The sequence below is a fragment of the Macrosteles quadrilineatus genome, unplaced genomic scaffold, assembly GCF_028750875.1.
Source record: "Macrosteles quadrilineatus isolate MER2022 unplaced genomic scaffold, UCM_ALF_1.0 Scaffold_16__1_contigs__length_3527350, whole genome shotgun sequence".
In the NCBI taxonomy this organism is placed as follows: domain Eukaryota; kingdom Metazoa; phylum Arthropoda; class Insecta; order Hemiptera; family Cicadellidae; genus Macrosteles; species Macrosteles quadrilineatus.
In genome coordinates, this window is record NW_026542609.1 from 2593099 (window position 1) to 2614375 (window position 21277).

Below are 21277 nucleotides of genomic sequence, written 5' to 3' on the forward strand. Positions count from 1 at the left end.
ATTATTAGACAAAAATTTATCTTCATTTGAATAAATTTTATTTCAACATATTTTACGCTCTACAGGGAAGACGTTTACACAAACCACAAGTTGTTCTTTCATAGCCTTAATTAGCATTTTAGGAAGTAACTGCAATATCTTTATGTTTGAAATGAATACAACGATTAGAAATGTTAATGTCACAAAATGCTGTAGAATCTAAGTTTCCCAAACTACACCGGGCCTGATGATACAGATAAGAAAAATCTACAAACAGGGAGCAAATTTTTAGTTTAGTTAAGTTACAATGTTTTCCATTTAATGCTTAAAATTGTATTTGATTGAATCACTAATATTTTAAATCTTGAAGCTTATGTAACAAATAAAATATAATATAACTGATTAAGTAAAAAAGTCGGTAAAAAACTTTCAAATTTGAAATAAAACTTCCCTTGTCCACACCACCAAAGGCCTCAGTTTGCTAATATCTGTTATGCAATTTCAGAACACTGCTACAAGTTTTTCAAATAGGCTATATTAAATTTTATGGGTGTATAACTTCCAAATGTTTTGAATTAATCATCAATCTTAAATTGCATTATTACACATTCATAGAAAACAACAACACAGAACGCCAATTAAAAATTCATTTTAGAGAATTCACCCGAAAAGGAATAAGTTAAGCTGTTACTGTAGGTGGCACTGTTAGGTTTGTGAAGACACCCAGGCCCAGGACCGATTTGCTTTTTCATTTTGATTTCCCCAAATAATAGTGACTGGAATCTTGATACATTCTTTAAATCTTCTTATCTGAAACAAATAAAAAAAAACATTGGTTCAGTATTTCACAATACAATTTTGTGGTTGATATTTTGTTATCATAGAAATATTTTTCCAATAATTAAGGCTGCGCTCTACCCATTCTGGCGCTTGCAAATGCAAGGGTTTTATAGTTGTTCTTACTGTTTGTAACCCCAATTGTGAACCGATTTAAAAGATCTTGGTGTAATATTATTGTAGGTTTTCCGAAACAACCAATTGCATTGCCGAAAATACAAGTATTTTAAACCATATTCCATATATTCATAATCTGGAGGCTACCTATTTTGGAAAATAAACTTATAGCTTTGTAAAATTAAAATTTAATAAGGTTACATTTTGAATTAAACTTCATGAAATTAAAATTACAAAAACATAGAAAGAATTTATTTTAAAACTTATTCAAACCAGCGTTATCAGCTCTCATGAAAATAATTTTATTTGTTTGATACGAGGCATGTTTTTTAAGTAAGTACCGTTTACCGTTTTTAAATTTCTCCGTTCCAGCACTGTGATTGGCATTTTTGAAATTCGCGCTGTGTATGGGCATCTATTGGTAAGACCTAGACGGAATTTTGAGAAAAATCGGCCGTGTTTACATCCGGTTTTGAGCATTCAAAATGGTGCCGCCAATTGAGACTGCTGCCGACTGTGAAGTGCACGCTGTAATTAGATTTTTAAGTGCTAAAGGTGTGAAAGCCATTGAAAATCATTGACAGATTAGTGAAATGTATGGCGAGAACATTATGAGTGCCATAACGGTACGCAATTGGATAAGGGCATTTAAATACGGCCCCACCAACGTTCATGATGAGTAACGCACTGGGCGGAGTCATTATTGTACCATCGCCGGTTTAATTTGAACCTTGTTGGAAGTTTATACGACCAAGCAATCAAAAGATAGCAAGGGTTTACAAAAGTTACAAGAACTTTTTTTTATCAAAGACAAAATTCTAAAAATCACGTGTAATGTTGATAAGATACCAAGTAACATTGTATAAAAGTTTCAAAGTCCTGCAGTTTATAGTTTTCTTTGTATGAATTTTTAAAGTCAAAATATAATTACGTACCGCCTAAAACCCGTGTTTTTTTACACTACGCCAATAACAAAAATTTTCAAAGATTTTGGAAATTTTTTTTATTTATATAATGTAACGTAGAATTAAAAAAGCTAAATTTTCATGCATAAACGGTAAAAATCGGATTACTAATAACTTTGTAGCAAAGGTTCAAACTCGAGTATATTGCTTTTTGAAACGGACAGTAGTGGCGGTTTCATTAATAGCCCTAATTTTTTCAATTTGAACTTCGGTTAATTGTTCGGAACCAATTACTTGAAGCGCATTAACTTGAGATTCCAGTTGAGTTAAACGAGCTTTTGTGAGTTTGGCTTGTTTGATAAATGTAGAATACCTGATTGAAGACATAGTGTACGTTGAGAATAAAGAATGTCTTTGTATAGTTGTTTGTAAAAATTAAAGTAGCCTAACTTATTTTAAAATGAAAACAAGTAGACCTATACTGACATGAATTCAAGTTAATTATTCTTCAGTAAAATATGGCATAACAATGAGAAGGTAGGGCTATCAGTTTAAGTAACATAAACATGTACAAAGGTAGCCTAGTAGAAAAAACAAAGAAAGAATACTTTGAAGTAAAGAATTACCGAACAGAATGAACACAATAGCCTAAACTACCTATAATGAGGTAAAAAAGTTGTTAACAATGAAATAAATCCAAGCAGTTAGTAGAGCCTACCAATAGAATCAATTAAACTAGGCCTAAACTTAATATTGTAATAATGACAAGTATTTAATTGAGCCTAGCCTATTTGTCTATTTAAAAAGGATGCAAGCAGTTTATTTTTGTTTGAACAATATTGGTTCAGTTGAGAATATGTGCATACTGGCACTATTTAGTTGAAAATGTGCATTACTGGCACTGTTTAGTTGAACATGTGCATACTGGCACTGTTAACATTAATGTTTGTTTTCACACTGGAAACTACACAGTTTATAAGTTAGGCTATTGACTTCAATTAGTTCATGCAGCATGCAACAGGGGCACATTCACAAATTGGGATGTAGGCTACTGAATTGCAAACATTTAAAATGTAGAAAATTAGACTATAAGGTCTTTTAAAAGGTATTGCTTGAATGTTCTTAGAAACACTTTTAAGTTAAATCCATGGACCAGAAACAAGATCCGGCTGTTGAAGGACCAATTTATAATAATTAAATATTCTTTTTAGATACAATGTGATATAATATAATTTGATGTAATAACACATGATAATTTTAATATTGAAATGAATTGTAATTTAAGCTTTAATAATAATAAATTTAAACATAAACATTGGTTAATGAATTTTGATTGACTTGTTTGGAATAATTTTAATATGATTGAAATAAAGAAAACTAATAACATAGACAAAAAGAAATAAATATAGACTGTCAGCTGTGCTGCGGTTAGCGTATATTCCGGCGCCGACCGCTAGGGGTAATGTGTAGTTACGGCGCACACCGCTGCATCATCAAGCGCTAGCGACCGTTTCCATAACAACTTGGTAGTTTGGAGTAGTGTTGCCAACTTTGGAGGAATTCCCCGGAATTGGAGTTTACTAACTTTTTTAATATTAATCGATAAAATAATTTAAATGCCATATTTTATTGTATTTTTTAAAACGTATTTGTTATACTTTTGTAGTTTCATTACAATGATTCAAAGTTTGTCTTTATTAATCAATAATTTTAGGAAGTGGGTTATTGGAAGGTTTTGTTTTATATTTGCAAGGTCAAAATCTAATTACCAGGGTGTCTAGTATGCGGGGAAGACGGGAAAGTCAGGTATTAGTATTGCATTTCAAAATGGTCTTGAACAGTTGGGATTAGTCTTTATTCTGATATCAAAGTCGGGAAATTTCATGATTTTATCTCGATCGCACTAGACAACGATCACGTTTCCATGACGGCACAAAACGATGATGATGTCTACACGACCGCGGGAGATGTCCTTAAGCCGCGACCGTGCTAGACGTCGTTTTCGTGACCGCGGGAAAAATGATCACGTTTTTTCTGCGATCGCGCAAGACGATAATGTCTACACGGCCGCTGAAGATGTTCACAATTTCGCCGCAATCGTGGACGGCGATGACGTTTCGTGACCACGGCATTCAATGATGATGTTTACACAGCCGCGGAAGATGTTCATGATTTTTACGCGATTGCAGAAGACGACACTAGCGATATAGTAATCATTTCGTTTGCAAGAGTGGTAGTGCTGGTAACAGCTGGCGAGTAGTCATGGTCGACACCGAATCGAATACCGATAACCGACATCGAACGGCGATAACGCTCTAGCGGCAGATCGCAAAGCCTTTCTTTGACAGTCTATATTTACTCTATTGTCTATAAATACTTAACAACTACAAGTTATATTTTATAAGGTAATTAAAATGTCGCCGTTTAGATCCTGAGAAAAGTGTGTGGCTTTTTGATGGTTTGAAACTGGACCCAGCTGTCCTTGATCATTGGGCTTTTAATAAGAACGGTCCTGATTAATGAAACAGCTGATCTTAGTCAGTAAAAAGCTACACAAGGCATCTCTAAAGAATGGTGAAAACTAGAGGTCGCTATCTCTTTTCTAACCAAAATGGTAGCCAATATTACTATTACGAACCAATTTTACCATTGATTTTCTACAAAATTTGACGGGCTACCATTTTGGATAGAAAAGAGATAGCGACCTCTAGTTTTCACCATTCTTTAAGTTTTTATAAACACTTCAAAATGAGGTGTCACTTGAAGGGGGTTTACATTTAAAATATTTGAGTTACCCCCCAAATCCCCCCTTTTCGGAGGACACTTAAAAATTTCAAAATCATAAAATGAAACTTCCTGCTAAGATTGCACGACCACCAAAAGGATATTTCTGTATATTTAATGGGAAAAATATTAAAGGGGGGGGGGTCTTGACTTTTTATTCACCCTGTATAAGTTACCTACCATCACCAACAGCAAAACCTATACCAAGAAAATTACAATTAGTGTGGCTAAGGCTAAAATATAAGTGCGTGGAGATTTGATCAACTTAAATCTGAATATAACCAAAAACCCTTAAACAAAAAGTGAACTGATAAAAAATTGCAACTGACACATCAATAATTAATATAGTATTTAATTAACATCTCCATTATCACAATCTCATATTACATGGCCACTTACCAATAACCGGAAAGAGTCCCACCCGGCATGAAATGTTTGTGAAACGGCATCATGTGCTGGGGAAACATACCACCTCGGCCTGGACGCCAGCCTCCGCTGAACATGGGCCTAGCACCAACGGCAGGTCTGCTCCAAGGCTTGCCTGTAGGAAACCGTCTGGCGTAAGGAGCTCCTCGGTTGTTAGGTGCTTTCCCATTAACTTTGTAAGCATGTTTACTCGACGTAATATGCTGTGAAAAATTATTAAGTATTCACCTTCTCATTCGGAATATTAAATTTAGAAAAAATAATAAGTAGTGTGCAACTCTATTTGACTACCCCTAAAACTGAGGTCACTAAACTGAGGTCACAAAAACCACAATAAAAGTTTTTAAATAAATTGGAAAATTGACTAGGCAACAGAAACCAGCCGCTGTGATACAGGTAGTTGGCCCGACTTGGCAAACAGAATCTAGTGGAATAGAGGACGACACAGATCTCATACTGTGATAGAGATCAAGTTAAAAACAACTGTCAATTATAATTGGTTGAACCTTGAGAAAGTCTGTTAGCTTTTATTTTTTTTATCCATGTCTATGCCTGGCGTTTTTACTGTTTTTTTCTTAAACCTTGTGACATCTAACATTGACCTTTTGAAAGAAAGCATTACTTTCAAAGCCCAAATTGCATCTAGGTGTGAAATTTATTTATGAATTTATAGGCAAGCACCACAACCACTCGGCAAACAAGATAATTCTTATAATCAACAAAATTGATGATCAGGCTTCTGATTTCAATGTTGTGGAATTAGGTGATTTAGGTGAGGAAAAGCCTCACAATACATGTCCATTCTGATTTGGTTTAAATTGTCTTTGCCACTTTGTCATATCTATCCAAATGGTAATAAGAAGCACTTTGTTTTTCTGAATATAAATTTTTGACTAAAATTACTCGTTTTTGTTCAACTTTAGAACTTTTAGAGCTCGAAACTATATATTAACTATACATCAACATAATGTTAACATTTAAACGTGTCATTAGATTTAAGGATTACATTTTACCTGATGCAGTTGAAGATCGGAGTTGACATGAACATTGCATGCTGCGCAGTACAAACGATTCGGTCCAATGTCCACATTCACCACACCTATTGTCATCAATACTATCTATCTATCACATCGTCTGATGAGATTAAATAAGTCAGATTGATCGACAAAAGGACAGAAAAATCAAGATTTGTTAACTTCGCTCTTGTTTTAGCATGCTATGTTAATAGTAACAATTAAGACTTTACCAAATACAGTACTTAAAACCAATACACTTTTAAATCTGTTTACAGTATAATCCCGCTAATCCAACTGTGACATCGCCTATAAGTGAAAATGTTATGTAGGAAATAACGTGACTGTTTGCAATGGTTCTGTGAAGATTATTACCATCTCTTGCATTCCCGGTAAAAATCTTGTTTATCACCCAAGATCACGGAAAATCATCATCGTTTTCCGCAATTAAAAACATTTATCATTATTCTCCGCGTGGAAAATCCTGGACATATTAAATCCATGGTCACAGAAAAATCATCATTGTCTTTGGTGATTGCGGCAAGATTCAGGACATATCCCGTGGTCAAGTAGACATCATCATCGTCTTCCGTAATCGTGGCAAAATATTAAACATCTTCCAAACACGAGGGGACATTACTATTGTCTCCAGCAATTATATCACCGAAATTTTATCTTTTTTAGTCTTCTATCTGTGATTGTGGCAAACTCCTAAATATATCCTGTAGTAAAGGAACCATTATCATCATCTTGCGATCATGGAAACTGTCGTTACAGTAGACTCCCTCTTATCCGGACTCCTCGGGACTGTAGCCAGTCTGGATAACGGGTTTTCCGGTTAAACCGACGACCCCAAAAACTTTTAACGTTTAAATGCATACTGCATACAGTATTTGACAAATTTATGAGAGCATTGTATTTAGACACGTAATCACTGGTCCCAAATCTTTCCCACAAGAACAATCGTTTTAGTACTGGCCACTTCCTGCCGATCTAGTCCGGTTAAACCGATATGCTGATAAAAATTGTCTGTTTAAAGAGATGTCAGTTATCAATAAATGTCAATCAATAAATGTCAGTTAAGCAATTAATTTGGCCATTTAATATGCTCCTCGGGTAATCCGGCCTTTTCACTGTTCCGACCATGGCCCATAGGTTCCGTAGAGGACGGATTAGTGGGGTTATGTATAGATACAAGTTGAAATAAGTTTTTAGTCCTTCAAGCCTACTGGTTAGTAAAGTACACTCCCGATTAACCGGATACTATTGTATTTTGGTTGAGTTTGAACTGAGCTATAACTTGACACTTAATAATGTTTACATCAATACATTGTAATGAAAAAGACTGGCTCGTCCAGCTTTCCAGCCTGTTAGTGGACAACCTAGTTAGGCTAATGTGTGATTTTCATTTTTTAGGTTATTTTGGATCATTCTTACGTTAAACACCAAAATGGTTATTTCAAGTATTCATTTAAACAAATGGAAAATTACTTGTTTTTTTACTTTTCTCTAAACGGAAATATAATATAATAGGATTAATAGGTAAAACAATTATTGTTTTCTGACTGAAAATAAAATTGTATTTAGGCCTATAACTACTTTGGATAGCCGGGAGTATCCTATAGCTTTCCAAACTGTTTTGGTTTGTAATGCTGTTCACCTATTGAACTTAAAAAGCTATTACTTGATTTTGATCCATATTTCATATTTGGAGGATTAAAAATTCTACAAACAAAATATAATCTTACTATTAACATGTATATAACGTATCCAAAATAAATAGTAAAAGCTCAAGATGGGTTTTTCTAGGTGGGGAAGCAGAACACGGTCTCATCTTGTCTTAGGTAATTTATTATACTGTTCTCCTTAGAAGCTAAGGAGACCGCCACTAGACGAGCAAAAAATCGCTTCTCCGCGTTCTGCACCTAGGAAAATCCAGCTTAAATGAGTAAAACCCCATCTTTATCAATACCAAAGCCAAAAGGTTTTTTACAACATCCTGTATTTTTACTTCTGCAACAAAATAACATGGTTGACATACCTTGATTGCTTCCACTGGTATCAGCCACTTGTACTGTGTTGGATTTATTTGCTTCGGCTTTACTTTTGTGTTTAGAACCTACCAAACACAACATAGTAACGTGTCATTGCAATTCAATCACAACCATAGTTGGGAAAGTTAGTCAAAAATTCTAACTAGTTAGATGTTATTAGTTAGTCCCGTAAAAAGTAACTGATAGAAGTTATTAGTTAGTTGAAAAACTGATAGAAAATAAAGTTAGCTTTCGTAGAAGTTAGATGTTTGTTGGGCAGTTGTTTTAAAGGATTTCGTAATAAAACATCTTGGTTATTAATCTATACTATAATATGAAAGTTTTTACACAATGATAAAAAAAAACGGCTCCTATGATTTCCTCCAATTGCAATGCTATCGAGAATCTATATTTAGGAAAGAGGAAGTTTGTATATATATGGATTTGAACGTTAGGGACTCCGAAACCGCTCGACAGATACGCTCGACAAACTCAAGAGCACAACCTACAACTAGTGATGTGAACCGGGTAAATACCTAGTGGGTAGGTAAATATAAATTGGGTATTTACCCCAGGCCCGGGTAAATACCCAAAAACTGGGTATTTATAATTTTTACTCGAGTTAGAGATGTTTTTTTGCAATTATTACCATGTAAGGATAGTAAAATGATGATAAAAAGTGTTAAATAAAATTTCATATGGTTACTACTACCATTTTATTTCTGGGTATAATCACCATAAATACCCAGGTCTGAGCATAAAGCATAATCGGCATAAATACCCGGTCGCATAGTTGCACTGGTCCTGACTACTTATGATTTTTTAATTTCTATGATAGATAGATGAATTTATTTTATTGGAAGTGAAGAAAAATAATTTGTAAAGCAATAATTATTATTTAGAAATACAGGAAAATTTAACCTAGTAGTGGCCTATGTGTAAACAACTTAAGAAAATAATTAAAATTCAATCTGTACGATGGCAGGATTTAATAATATTTTTGTACTAGATCTTTTGTTGGTATCAATGGTATCAAAATAAAAAAAAAACTAATTTCATAAACTTGTGATACTAAACATGGTAAGTTCAACTATTTTTATTGTATCATAAATACCCAACAATTCCTGGATATTTATAATTAAAATAATTTTGTTTATGTTATTTAATTGGTTATAAATTTATAAAATGATAAAATTGAAATAGTCACAGCCTTTTAGCGAAGTTCCCTATAGGGAAGTAGCTATTACCGTAGGTGGCATGGTAAGACCTAGGCCCGGGATCGATTTACTTTTTCATTTTGATGTCCCCATGTACCATTTTTTAAATATTTAAACGTTCCGGGACTTTTCTACCACGCTGTATACTACAACTAGTATTAATATTTAGTGATTAGTAAGTAATGTATTGACAAAATAGATTTGATCACTTCTCCTGTCCCCTGTGTTCTGCGAAGGAATTTCCCTCACAAAATTTTCCAGCTCTGGCCAGAGCAAACCCTGGGGGTGAGTTTTCCCCTCAGTTTGGAAGTCCCTTGGCGTTCCCCACCACAGACACTTGAGTTGTCTTTCAGGTCATTCTCTTTTCAGGAAGTGGGGGAGAGGCTTGTTTGTTTGTCCCTTTTGGAGAGGAGTGTCCTCTTTTGGGGAGGGAGGTTGAGCCGTGACTATTTCCACCGGGCGAATGTCACGACTCATGATCAATGGTTCAAGTGTTTTTTTTATAGTAGGCTAGTTCAGTGTTTCTCACTCCACGACCCCGAACAAGGCTGTGGGTTTTGTTCTTATTACTCCCACCGCCGACGATTCAGAGGCTCCGAGACTTTCGTTAGCGCTGCATCGGCATAAATTTTGCATCGTCTTTCATCTTAATTTTGTAGTATGTTTGCGTTGTATTTTTGCCTTTTCCTTACTTGTGTGAAGATATTCTCTACTATGCAGTAAATTAAGAGCGCCCAGCGCGCTTGATGGGTAAGTTTGGACTATTTTCTGATACTTAGGTTAGAGCACATGTTGCACTAGGTCTGGAACCTAGTCTTGGGGTCGTGGAAGACTTTTGATAGTTAGTTTCCCTTTTCTCTGTGGTTTTGTATAATTCAGGGCTTTGCCCGAAATGCTAGGCCTAGAATTGACTGAGAAATGTTTGTTGGAAGGCCGCTATTTGAGAGAAACTGCCAAGTCAGTTTTGGGTCCTTCTGACTGTTTTGTGGTAGGCCTAGGCTTACAATTTTTGCTCAGTAAATGTAATTGTCTTAGGCTACTACTCTGGTAGTCTTTTGTTTCTGTGTCCCGTACTATTTTTAGTGTTGTTTTGTCTTGTAAAATGTTCAGTTTGTGTTACCCAGTCAAGTAAGGTTAAAGTCTTTTATTTTGCTTTGTCCTTGCCAAACTAGTTAAATTAAGTTGAATTAACTGCTCTTAAAGCTCCCCAGAAAGTTTGAGTCATTTTACTCAAGTTTTAAGAAAGTTACGGTAATTTTTAGTTTGGCAACTTTTCATGCAGGTTTGAACTGGGTAACCAATAGGCCAACTGGTTTCAGCCTTTGAGTTAAGGTTTGGGATGGTCTGGAGAAGCTGCTGGAACATTTCCCCCAGCTTTTAAGACCATTCCGAACAAATTCGGATCACAACTTTTGGAGAAATTAGCAAAAATACATGAGTCATTGCGTTAGGCCTAAATTTTTGTATGGAACGTTTTTTGTCAATTTTAAAGTATTTTTCTGTGTTTAAGTGTCAATTGTTCTCTGTTAACTTGTTCTTCTGGCCACTTTGGACCAGGCAATTTAAATATTTTCTCTCTATTGGTGAAATTTATCACTGTCACATACCCGTCTAGCCTGCTGACACCTTTACCGCAAATATTAACGTTACCGTTCTTGTACTGTTTAACCTGTTAATTGTTATGTTTAAAATATTGTTATTGTTTGAAATGTTTTATATTGATAGAGAGCTGTGATAGAGAGACAAACCTTTTAAAAAATCTAGAAACTTGAAAATGATATGTTAGGCCTAAAGCAGTGAAATATTGGAACTAAATGTAAATGGTGAAAGATGTGACAGTGAACCTTGCGGATATGGACTCAGTCTATTACTCTTACTACTGTGTTTCCTGGGTTTTGTCACTCAGGGCCCGTGAGGAGGAACATGGAGTACCGGTAGTCTGCATCAGCCTTGGCGGAGTGGGAAATACAACTCTTGGCCACCCCTGGATCTTGGCCCCCCTCTTCCGTCATGCCTGCTTCCCCTCCGGTGCTGCTCGCCCAGAAACATGAACTAGTACCGCAAATTCCGCAAGTTTTAGGCCTAATTAATTATTGCTAACCACCGTCCTGGACTTGGAGATTTCGTTACCTATTTGTTAATTTGTGCACAGAGATTTATTAATTGTTTTTCTTTTTAAATTTTAAATTCTTTAGCCTAGGCTACTTGTTGATCTTTTTTAAATTTTATAATTTTATTAAATATTCTATTGAATTCTAATTTGGGGCCCCTAAAGTTTCTATAGTTACCAGATGAAATGAATTTATTAAAAGAGTCATTATATATATCATGTTGTAATTTGTTAATTTAAAGTTTTTTGAAAGGTAAAAGCTAGTAAGATTTATTTTTGAAATTTAGCCTATTTGAAAATGATTAATGAAATAATTGTAAGTTAGTAGGGTAAACGGGTATCAAAATTTTTAAAGTTTAATTGAGAGTATTTAATTCATGTATTATTGTTAATTATTGTTGTTGATGTTATTGTTGTGTTATTTTTTTTAAATGGTTAATTACAGCTCGTTTCTCTCAAATGGCGTGTTGTTCTTGAGCCTCCATCCATGGTTCTCATTTTGTTATGTAAAGTTTTGTGAGCCGCTCCTCGGGCCTGCGCATGGATCACGCTTCCTTTTCGTTAGTCTGGGTGCAGGCGCGAGGGCATGATTCATCTGGTTCCTCCTCACGGGCCCCATCAAGCGCGCTGGGCGCTCTTAATTTACTGCATAGTACTATTTCCACCGGGCGAATGTCACGGCTCAACCTCCCTCCCCAAAAGAGGACACTCCTCTCCAAAAGGGACAAACAAACAAGCCTCTCCCCCACTTCCTGAAAAGAGAATGACCTGAAAGACAACTCAAGTGTCTGTGGTGGGGAACGCCAAGGGACTTCCAAACTGAGGGGAAAACTCACCCCCAGGGTTTGCTCTGGCCAGAGCTGGAAAATTTTGTGAGGGAAATTCCTTCGCAGAACACAGGGGACAGGAGAAGTGATCAGGTTCTCTGGCCCAGTGCACTTCCCACCCAGACACAAGAGGAAAGAAAATTGCCTACGGAAGAGTTCCGCGGAAGGGCTTGAGATGAGAAATGTGCGCCCTCCGGAAAACTTTTCCAGTCCGCGGATCTCCAAGCTCCGCCGTGACAGGCGTCAAAAACCTCAGGATGCGGTGGGGACCAGACCACCGATGACACAACTTTGCAGCTCTCTTGTCCACAGCCGAACTGGCTGGATGAGCTTTACAAAACACCAAATCCCCCACCTGGAAAGGGTTGTCTACTCTACCACGATTGTGCTTCCTCCGGACCAATTCCCTAGCTCTGATCAAGTTTCTCCTGGCCGCTTGCCAAGTTGCCTTGACATCAGCCGCACCAGGAGGTGGCAGAAGGTCGCCAATTCCCCACACATTCGCTAACGGGTTGTTAGGCGGATAGCCTAGAAACAGCTCGAAAGGGACCGCCTTGTGACTCTCATGGTGAGCAGTATTGAAAGCAAACTGAAGCCAAGGGAGTTCCTGATCCCAGGTGGTCTGCTTGTCAGCATGGAAAGCTATGAGAGCGGAGCGAAGATTGCGATTGAACCTTTCAGCATGAGAAGGCTGTGGATAGTAAGGGGAAGTAGTCACATGGCGGATTCCGTGCCCAAAGCACATTCTTTTGAACAGATGGGAAACAAACTGTGTTCCGTTGTCGGAAACAATGGTGGCGGGTATTCCAAAATGTTGGAAGAGGTGAGTTCGAAGTACCTGCACGGTGAGCTGTGCAGTGGCATTCCTTAAGGGGAAAAGCCAACAAAACTTGGAGAAGGCATCCACACAAACAAGTAGGAACTTATTTCCTGACTTGCTACGCGGGAGAGGCCCTACATAGTCAATGAAGACCTTCTCCAAAGGTCTTTCCGCCACCTCAGATGACAACAAACCAAACTTAGAGTTTTGAGCGGGCTTGCTCAGTGAGCACGTTTGACAAGAACGCACCCTAGCAGCAAGATCCCGATCCATACCCTTCCAGATGAACATTTCCCTAACCTTCGCAATGGTCTTGTGGATACCTAGATGCCCACCCACAGGAGACGAATGAAAATACTCAAAGACCATAGGGATTAGAAGACTAGGCAGCACAACTTTAGGTTTACCTCGCTGCCGAGCGCGACAGCAAAGGGCACCCTGGGACAGAAAATATGGGGGGTGGGCTCCCCCATTTTGAAGCTCACCAATGATCTTTGCCAGCTCAGGATCCTTCAGCTGATGGGGAATGAAATCAGAAAAGGCGAGTGGAAACTCCAAGAGCACGGCACAACCCGGTTGCTCTTGGTCAGAAGGAGGATCGTCGGGTGAATGGTACATCCTAGATAGTGTGTCCGCAATCACATTCTGAGTGCCTCGAACGTGTTGCACTTGGAACTTAAGGGACGATATTTGGACAACCCAACGACCAATTTTCCCAAGCTGGCGTGGATGTGCAAGAAGCCACGAGAGTGCCTGGTTGTCGGTTTCCAATAAAAACTCCTTGTGCTCCAAAAAGCGTCTGAATTTATTGACTCCAAACACGACAGCCAAACACTCGAGTTCATACACAGAAGAGCTTTTCTTTTCGCAGGGACTCAAAGTGCGTGAGGCGTACGCAATTGGCTGCCTAACACCATCCACCTCTTGTGACAACACAGCCGCAATAGCGACGGAGGAAGCATCTGTTTGCAAGACAAAGTTTTGATTGAAATCCGGCATCGCCAAAACAGGGGGCTGCATGATAGCCTCCTTGAGAAGATCAAAAGACGTCTGCTGCGCTTCACCCCAGACAAACTTGGCGCCCTTCTTCCGAAGCTCATTGAGAGGAGCCGCCAATTCAGCAACATTGGGTATGAAGCGTCGGTAAAAACCTACCATGCCGATGAACCTAGCAATACCCTTGACATCTCTGGGAGGAGGAAACTCCCTGATAGCCTGGGTTCTAGCGGGGTCGATGCAGACGCCTCTATGAGAGATAAGATGACCAAGGAACGAAATTTCCGGCTTTGCAAAACTAACCTTGTCAGGATTCACGGTAAGGCCAGCCCTATTCAATCTACTCATGACTTCTTCAAGATGAATCAGGTGATCTTCGAAGCTCTCACTGTACACCAAGAGATCGTCGAGGTAATTGAACACAAACTTGAACTTGACATCATGAAAGATGGAATCAAGGAGTCTGGTGAGAGTCTGGGCCCCCACAGCAAGACCCATCGGAACTCTTGTGAACTGATACAAATTCCACGGAACGCAGAAAGCAGTGAGAGGTCGAGACTCAGGTTTCAAAGGAATCTGATGATAGGCCTGATTCAGATCAAAAACAGAAAAATACTTGGCCTTACCGAACCAATCAAACGCAGAATGCAAATCGGGGAGAGGCACAGAGTCGATTTCAATTTGCGCATTCAATTTGCGATAGTCCAAAACCATTCGGGACTTGCCATTGGGTTTTGGGACGAGAAAAGCTGGACTAGCGTAGCTCGAACGGGAAGGTTCAATGACACCATTTTCCAGAAGTTCGTCAATGATTTTTCTGAGAGTTTCCATTTTGGGTGGAGCTAATTTGTATGGGTGAGAGCGAACGGGACGGGTATCTGTTAGACGAATCTCGTACTCTAACAGGTTAGTGACTCCAAGCTTTGGCGTCAGCACATCTGGGAAACGAGAACACAAGGTTCTGATGGCTTCAGCCTCGCAAGTAGTCAGATGCCCTAACGGATCAATTGTTGGCTTGCTGGGTATCTCAGGCTCGACTACCGCAGCACCACCACCAATTTCATCAGCAAAAGATATTAATACCCGTCTCGCAAATCGGAAAAAACACTGACCTCTGCCTAAATCCAAAATTAGGCCAGTGTGCTTGATAAAATCCGCTCCCAAAATGACAGGGAAACAAAGGTCCTTAGCCACCCAAAAACTCCAAACCCAAGAAAAATGTTCAATTTTGAACTTGAAACGGGCTTCATAGATGATGGGAAGGGGTGAATTTGACGCAGTCCAGCAGATAGGGGTTTTTCGCTCAACTTGCTTGATAAGCCCAGACGATTCAAGGTTTTCAAAAAGGGACAAGGAAATGAGGCAACGGGCTGACCCAGAATCCACTAGGGCCTTCTGCACCGTGGAACCTATGAAGATGTTGAGACGTGGGCAAGTTGAGCGCGCCGCTTTCACGCCCATGGTAGCAAGGCCCGCAATCCCCCGCAGCAGAGGCTCGGTCACAGGCACAACACTCCCAGAAGGGGAGGCAACAGAAACATTAACTGACTTTAACTTAGACTTTGACTTACTTGAAAAAACATTCAAATTATTGCCCTTTACATTATCACCAACAACCTCACAGGAAGGATTGGGCAATTTTTCCTCCTGTGAGCAAACTAGTTTTTTGGACCACGTCCAAAATTTCCACCTTGACGGCAATGCCGCCGAATGTGACCTGGTTGCCCACAACCAAAACAAACAACAGGTTGCCTCTGCCACTGCGGCGGTTCAGGACCCAACACTCCCACGGGTGCTACGACAGCATGATGACCAGCTAGGGGAAGATGCCCCGCCGCTTGGTCTCTCTGAAAATCAGCGTCCTGGACAGATCTCGAAAGGATGGAAAGTCTGTCCAGATCCGCAAAAGATGCAGGCCGTGGTGCAAAAACCAGACGGGAGCGTTCCTCAGGCTTCAACCCCTGAAGCACAATGTCAATGAGTTCAAGCTCACTGATCCCCAAACGCAAGACCCTTTCCACCGTGCGAATGTCCCCCACGTACTGGCTGAGAGACTCGGCTGGCTGCTGAGGACGAAAAACTCTCTCAACTTTCAGCTTCTCCATGACCCGACGGGGCATGAAAAGCTCCAAAACTTCTTTATGAAAAACATCAAAAGTGACGCCTCTGCGCAAACAATCAAGCAATCTGTCCCCCAACGGTTTCAGACAGTATGGAGCAATGAGTTCCATCAAAGTTGCGTCTGACATGCCAGGGTATTCACGCATGCGCAAAACACTCTCCAGGAAAAAACAAAGACCATTCACATCTAACCCGTCCACCGGCCGGAAACCACTCAGGACAGAGGCAAGGGGATGGGGAAGTTTGCCAAAGGAGTTAGAGATGGAAGGGGAACTATGGACTTGAGAGGGTAAGGGAGATGGGAACTGGACATTCAGCGTAGCCGCAGCCAAGGTGGACGTGTGAGAGGGGGACGGTGTGACATTTGCATTTGACATTTGAACATTTGCAGGCAACCGGAGCAGTGTACTTGGCGTAGGCGGAGCCTGGGGGGTACCCACTGGAGCCACAACTTCAACAACAGACTTTGGCACTTCGTTTGAAGTTTCCGAAGAACGGTTGTCTTCAAAAATTTCAACTTTCTCCTTGACAGACTTTCCTGCCTTAATACTCTCCAAAATTCCTTCCAGCTCAAGAATTCTGGCTTCCACCCAGCTCTTGTCCTCATCTTGGATTTCAGGTTGCCCTGAAACCAAGAGCAGACGCTTACGCCAGTGCGTCAGCTGTGTGATAGCCGAACTCTTAGCTGAGCCCATAGGCAAACTACTCCAACTATCAATTTCCCCACTTAGCTCTTCCATCCTCTCTTTACATGCCTCCAGTTCCTCATCCAAACTGAGCGACTCAACCCAAGCTTGAGGCATGCTAGCAATTTGTCTGAACTGTGTACGCAAAGTGCGTACATCAGTTCCAGGAGTCTCCCCCCGGGACCGCACCTCGTACACCAGCTCCGGCTTCCTCAAATATTCCGGCACAATTGACGCCATACCGAGTCTCAACCAGCACTTGACTCAAAATAACAGCCAACAAAATTTTTTCACAAAACAAACACAGAAATTTAATTCCTAAGGCTTCTGGACGTTGATGCCTACGCACCTGATGGGGCCCAAAAGAAGAACCTGCCCATTCATACCGCAAGTACCGCAAGAAAAAACAACAACAAATGACCCACGAACGTACACACACACAAACATACACCGATACATACACTAGACAACACCTAACACTTGTGTGATGGGGTGTACACACAAACCTTTTTTTTTTTTTTTTTTTTTTTTTGACACATGACCATGCTTTTGACACTCTTGCTCCCGAAGGATGCAAGTCATTACCACCGATTCCACCCGGTGCCTCGGCCAAAGGGCGAGCTCCTAATAAAAATGTGTTTACGCCCCACCACAACAACAACAAGACCTTTTTCCAAAACTGCCAGGCCAGAACATTTCCAAGAAACCAATCCATCCACGGCTCTTCAAAACAAAACAAAAAACAGAACGCGGACAGTGATCGCATCTCTAAGTATCCGAGTCGTGAAACCAAGTTTCACGACAAGGCACCCAGGACGCAACCCACTAACCACGCTCTGCTACCAGATGAACCATGCCCTCGCGCCTGCACCCAGACTAACGAAAAGGAAGCGTGATCCATGCGCAGGCCCGAGGAGCGGCTCACAAAACTTTACATAACAAAATGAGAACCATGGATGGAGGCTCAAGAACAACACGCCATTTGAGAGAAACGAGCTGTAATTAACCATTTAAAAAAAATAACACAACAATAACATCAACAACAATAATTAACAATAATACATGAATTAAATACTCTCAATTAAACTTTAAAAATTTTGATACCCGTTTACCCTACTAACTTACAATTATTTCATTAATCATTTTCAAATAGGCTAAATTTCAAAAATAAATCTTACTAGCTTTTACCTTTCAAAAAACTTTAAATTAACAAATTACAACATGATATATATAATGACTCTTTTAATAAATTCATTTCATCTGGTAACTATAGAAACTTTAGGGGCCCCAAATTAGAATTCAATAGAATATTTAATAAAATTATAAAATTTAAAAAAGATCAACAAGTAGCCTAGGCTAAAGAATTTAAAATTTAAAAAGAAAAACAATTAATAAATCTCTGTGCACAAATTAACAAATAGGTAACGAAATCTCCAAGTCCAGGACGGTGGTTAGCAATAATTAATTAGGCCTAAAACTTGCGGAATTTGCGGTACTAGTTCATGTTTCTGGGCGAGCAGCACCGGAGGGGAAGCAGGCATGACGGAAGAGGGGGGCCAAGATCCAGGGGTGGCCAAGAGTTGTATTTCCCACTCCGCCAAGGCTGATGCAGACTACCGGTACTCCATGTTCCTCCTCACGGGCCCTGAGTGACAAAACCCAGGAAACACAGTAGTAAGAGTAATAGACTGAGTCCATATCCGCAAGGTTCACTGTCACATCTTTCACCATTTACATTTAGTTCCAATATTTCACTGCTTTAGGCCTAACATATCATTTTCAAGTTTCTAGATTTTTTAAAAGGTTTGTCTCTCTATCACAGCTCTCTATCAATATAAAACATTTCAAACAATAACAATATTTTAAACATAACAATTAACAGGTTAAACAGTACAAGAACGGTAACGTTAATATTTGCGGTAAAGGTGTCAGCAGGCTAGACGGGTATGTGACAGTGATAAATTTCACCAATAGAGAGAAAATATTTAAATTGCCTGGTCCAAAGTGGCCAGAAGAACAAGTTAACAGAGAACAATTGACACTTAAACACAGAAAAATACTTTAAAATTGACAAAAAACGTTCCATACAAAAATTTAGGCCTAACGCAACGACTCATGTATTTTTGCTAATTTCTCCAAAAGTTGTGATCCGAATTTGTTCGGAATGGTCTTAAAAGCTGGGGGAAATGTTCCAGCAGCTTCTCCAGACCATCCCAAACCTTAACTCAAAGGCTGAAACCAGTTGGCCTATTGGTTACCCAGTTCAAACCTGCATGAAAAGTTGCCAAACTAAAAATTACCGTAACTTTCTTAAAACTTGAGTAAAATGACTCAAACTTTCTGGGGAGCTTTAAGAGCAGTTAATTCAACTTAATTTAACTAGTTTGGCAAGGACAAAGCAAAATAAAAGACTTTAACCTTACTTGACTGGGTAACACAAACTGAACATTTTACAAGACAAAACAACACTAAAAATAGTACGGGACACAGAAACAAAAGACTACCAGAGTAGTAGCCTAAGACAATTACATTTACTGAGCAAAAATTGTAAGCCTAGGCCTACCACAAAACAGTCAGAAGGACCCAAAACTGACTTGGCAGTTTCTCTCAAATAGCGGCCTTCCAACAAACATTTCTCAGTCAATTCTAGGCCTAGCATTTCGGGCAAAGCCCTGAATTATACAAAACCACAGAGAAAAGGGAAACTAACTATCAAAAGTCTTCCACGACCCCAAGACTAGGTTCCAGACCTAGTGCAACATGTGCTCTAACCTAAGTATCAGAAAATAGTCCAAACTTACCCATCAAGCGCGCTGGGCGCTCTTAATTTACTGCATAGTAGAGAATATCTTCACACAAGTAAGGAAAAGGCAAAAATACAACGCAAACATACTACAAAATTAAGATGAAAGACGATGCAAAATTTATGCCGATGCAGCGCTAACGAAAGTCTCGGAGCCTCTGAATCGTCGGCGGTGGGAGTAATAAGAACAAAACCCACAGCCTTGTTCGGGGTCGTGGAGTGAGAAACACTGAACTAGCCTACTATAAAAAAAACACTTGAACCATTGATCATGAGTCGTGACATTCGCCCGGTGGAAATAGTCACGGCTCAACAGTTTGAACAGTTTTATTACTCAGCTATATATTTTGTTTATGTTCCGACTAGGCTATAGTCCAAAGCGCCAACACTTTGAGGAGTGCCCAATTAAAAAAAAAAATATGGTTAAGTAGATTCCCACTATTCTGAACCCTACCATTTAAAAAATCCACCTAATATAAACTATAGTTAGGGAATTATTATTGTTTTTAAATACGTAAGGGTGATGCTAACATGAAATTGTTATCATCTTACGCGGTTGCGACAATCAATTAGTACAGAAATCCGCTTGATAAGAATTCTTACTAATCCGAACAAAGTTCCATCCCAATTATTTCGGAATATTGGGAATCAAATGTATTGATTTGATTAGTTAGAAAAAAAAACATCAAACACAAATTTTAATCAGTGTGTTAGCCTCCAGATAGTGTTAAAACTCTTTTAACTGCTTTAAAAATTGTCTGGGGGGTGGCCTCACATTCCAAGGTAGGTAATGGGATTGGGGGCAAAGCTGTTCGCATCCCTTTCTAAACCCAAGCCTAAAAGTACTACTAATTTGATATTTCGCTCTACAAGTGGGCAATATAGAGCTAAATATCAAATTACAGTAGACTCCCTCCTATCCGGACTCCTCGGGACCGAGGCCAGTCCGGATAGCGGGTTTTCCGGTTAAACCAACGTCCCCAAAAACTCGTTAAAACGTACCATTTAAATGCATACATACTGTATACAGTATTTGACTTAAATTTAGTAGAGCATTGTATTTACACACGTGATCACTGGTTTCAAATCTTTCCCACGAGAACAGTTGTTTCAGTACCACCCACTTCCTGCCGATCTAGTCCGGTTATTCCGATGTCCTGATACAAATTGTCCAGTTAAAGAGATGTCATTTACGCCGAGTGTAGACCAGTTAAACCGATGTCCGGTTAAAAGGTGTCTGGATAAGAGGGAGTCTACTGTAATGGTGTTCTTCTTGTATTTGTCAACTGTCTGGAATTTTTTTCTTGGGTAAGATAGAGACAATAGTAGGGTAGGGAATAGGATAAGGACGTATTCATTCTTTCTTTCTTGATGTATTCCTATGTATTTGTGAAAGTGAGTCATACCTGACAGATGTTGTTGCAGCTGTAGGTGTGAGTTGAGCCTTACATTACATATCTTGCACGAGAACTCTTTAGTGTTGGGGACAGAGCCTTCTGAGGGGTTCGCCAAAACAAACACAGAGTTGGGAGAGTTAGCAATCTCCTTTATCAGCTCCTGAGCTTTCAGCTACAGAATAGAAAAAACATTGTTATGTTACCTT

At 39.3% G+C, this 21277-nt stretch overlaps 1 protein-coding gene across 1 annotated transcript in view; it reads right to left on the reverse strand.

Annotated features, from left to right (window-relative positions):
* Positions 1–729: 729 nt before the first annotated feature.
* The window catches only part of LOC129005113 (zinc finger protein 385C-like), a 28066-nt gene continuing 7518 nt past the window's right edge, over positions 730–21277 (reverse strand). The window contains exons 4-8 of the mRNA XM_054433922.1: positions 21081–21243; positions 8103–8180; positions 6062–6147; positions 5022–5251; positions 730–789 (exon numbers count right to left, since the gene is read on the reverse strand). Of these exons, the coding sequence (XP_054289897.1) occupies position 789; positions 5022–5251; positions 6062–6147; positions 8103–8180; positions 21081–21243 (558 nt within the window). The 3' untranslated portion in view covers positions 730–788. The remainder of the gene's footprint in view (positions 790–5021; positions 5252–6061; positions 6148–8102; positions 8181–21080; positions 21244–21277) is intronic.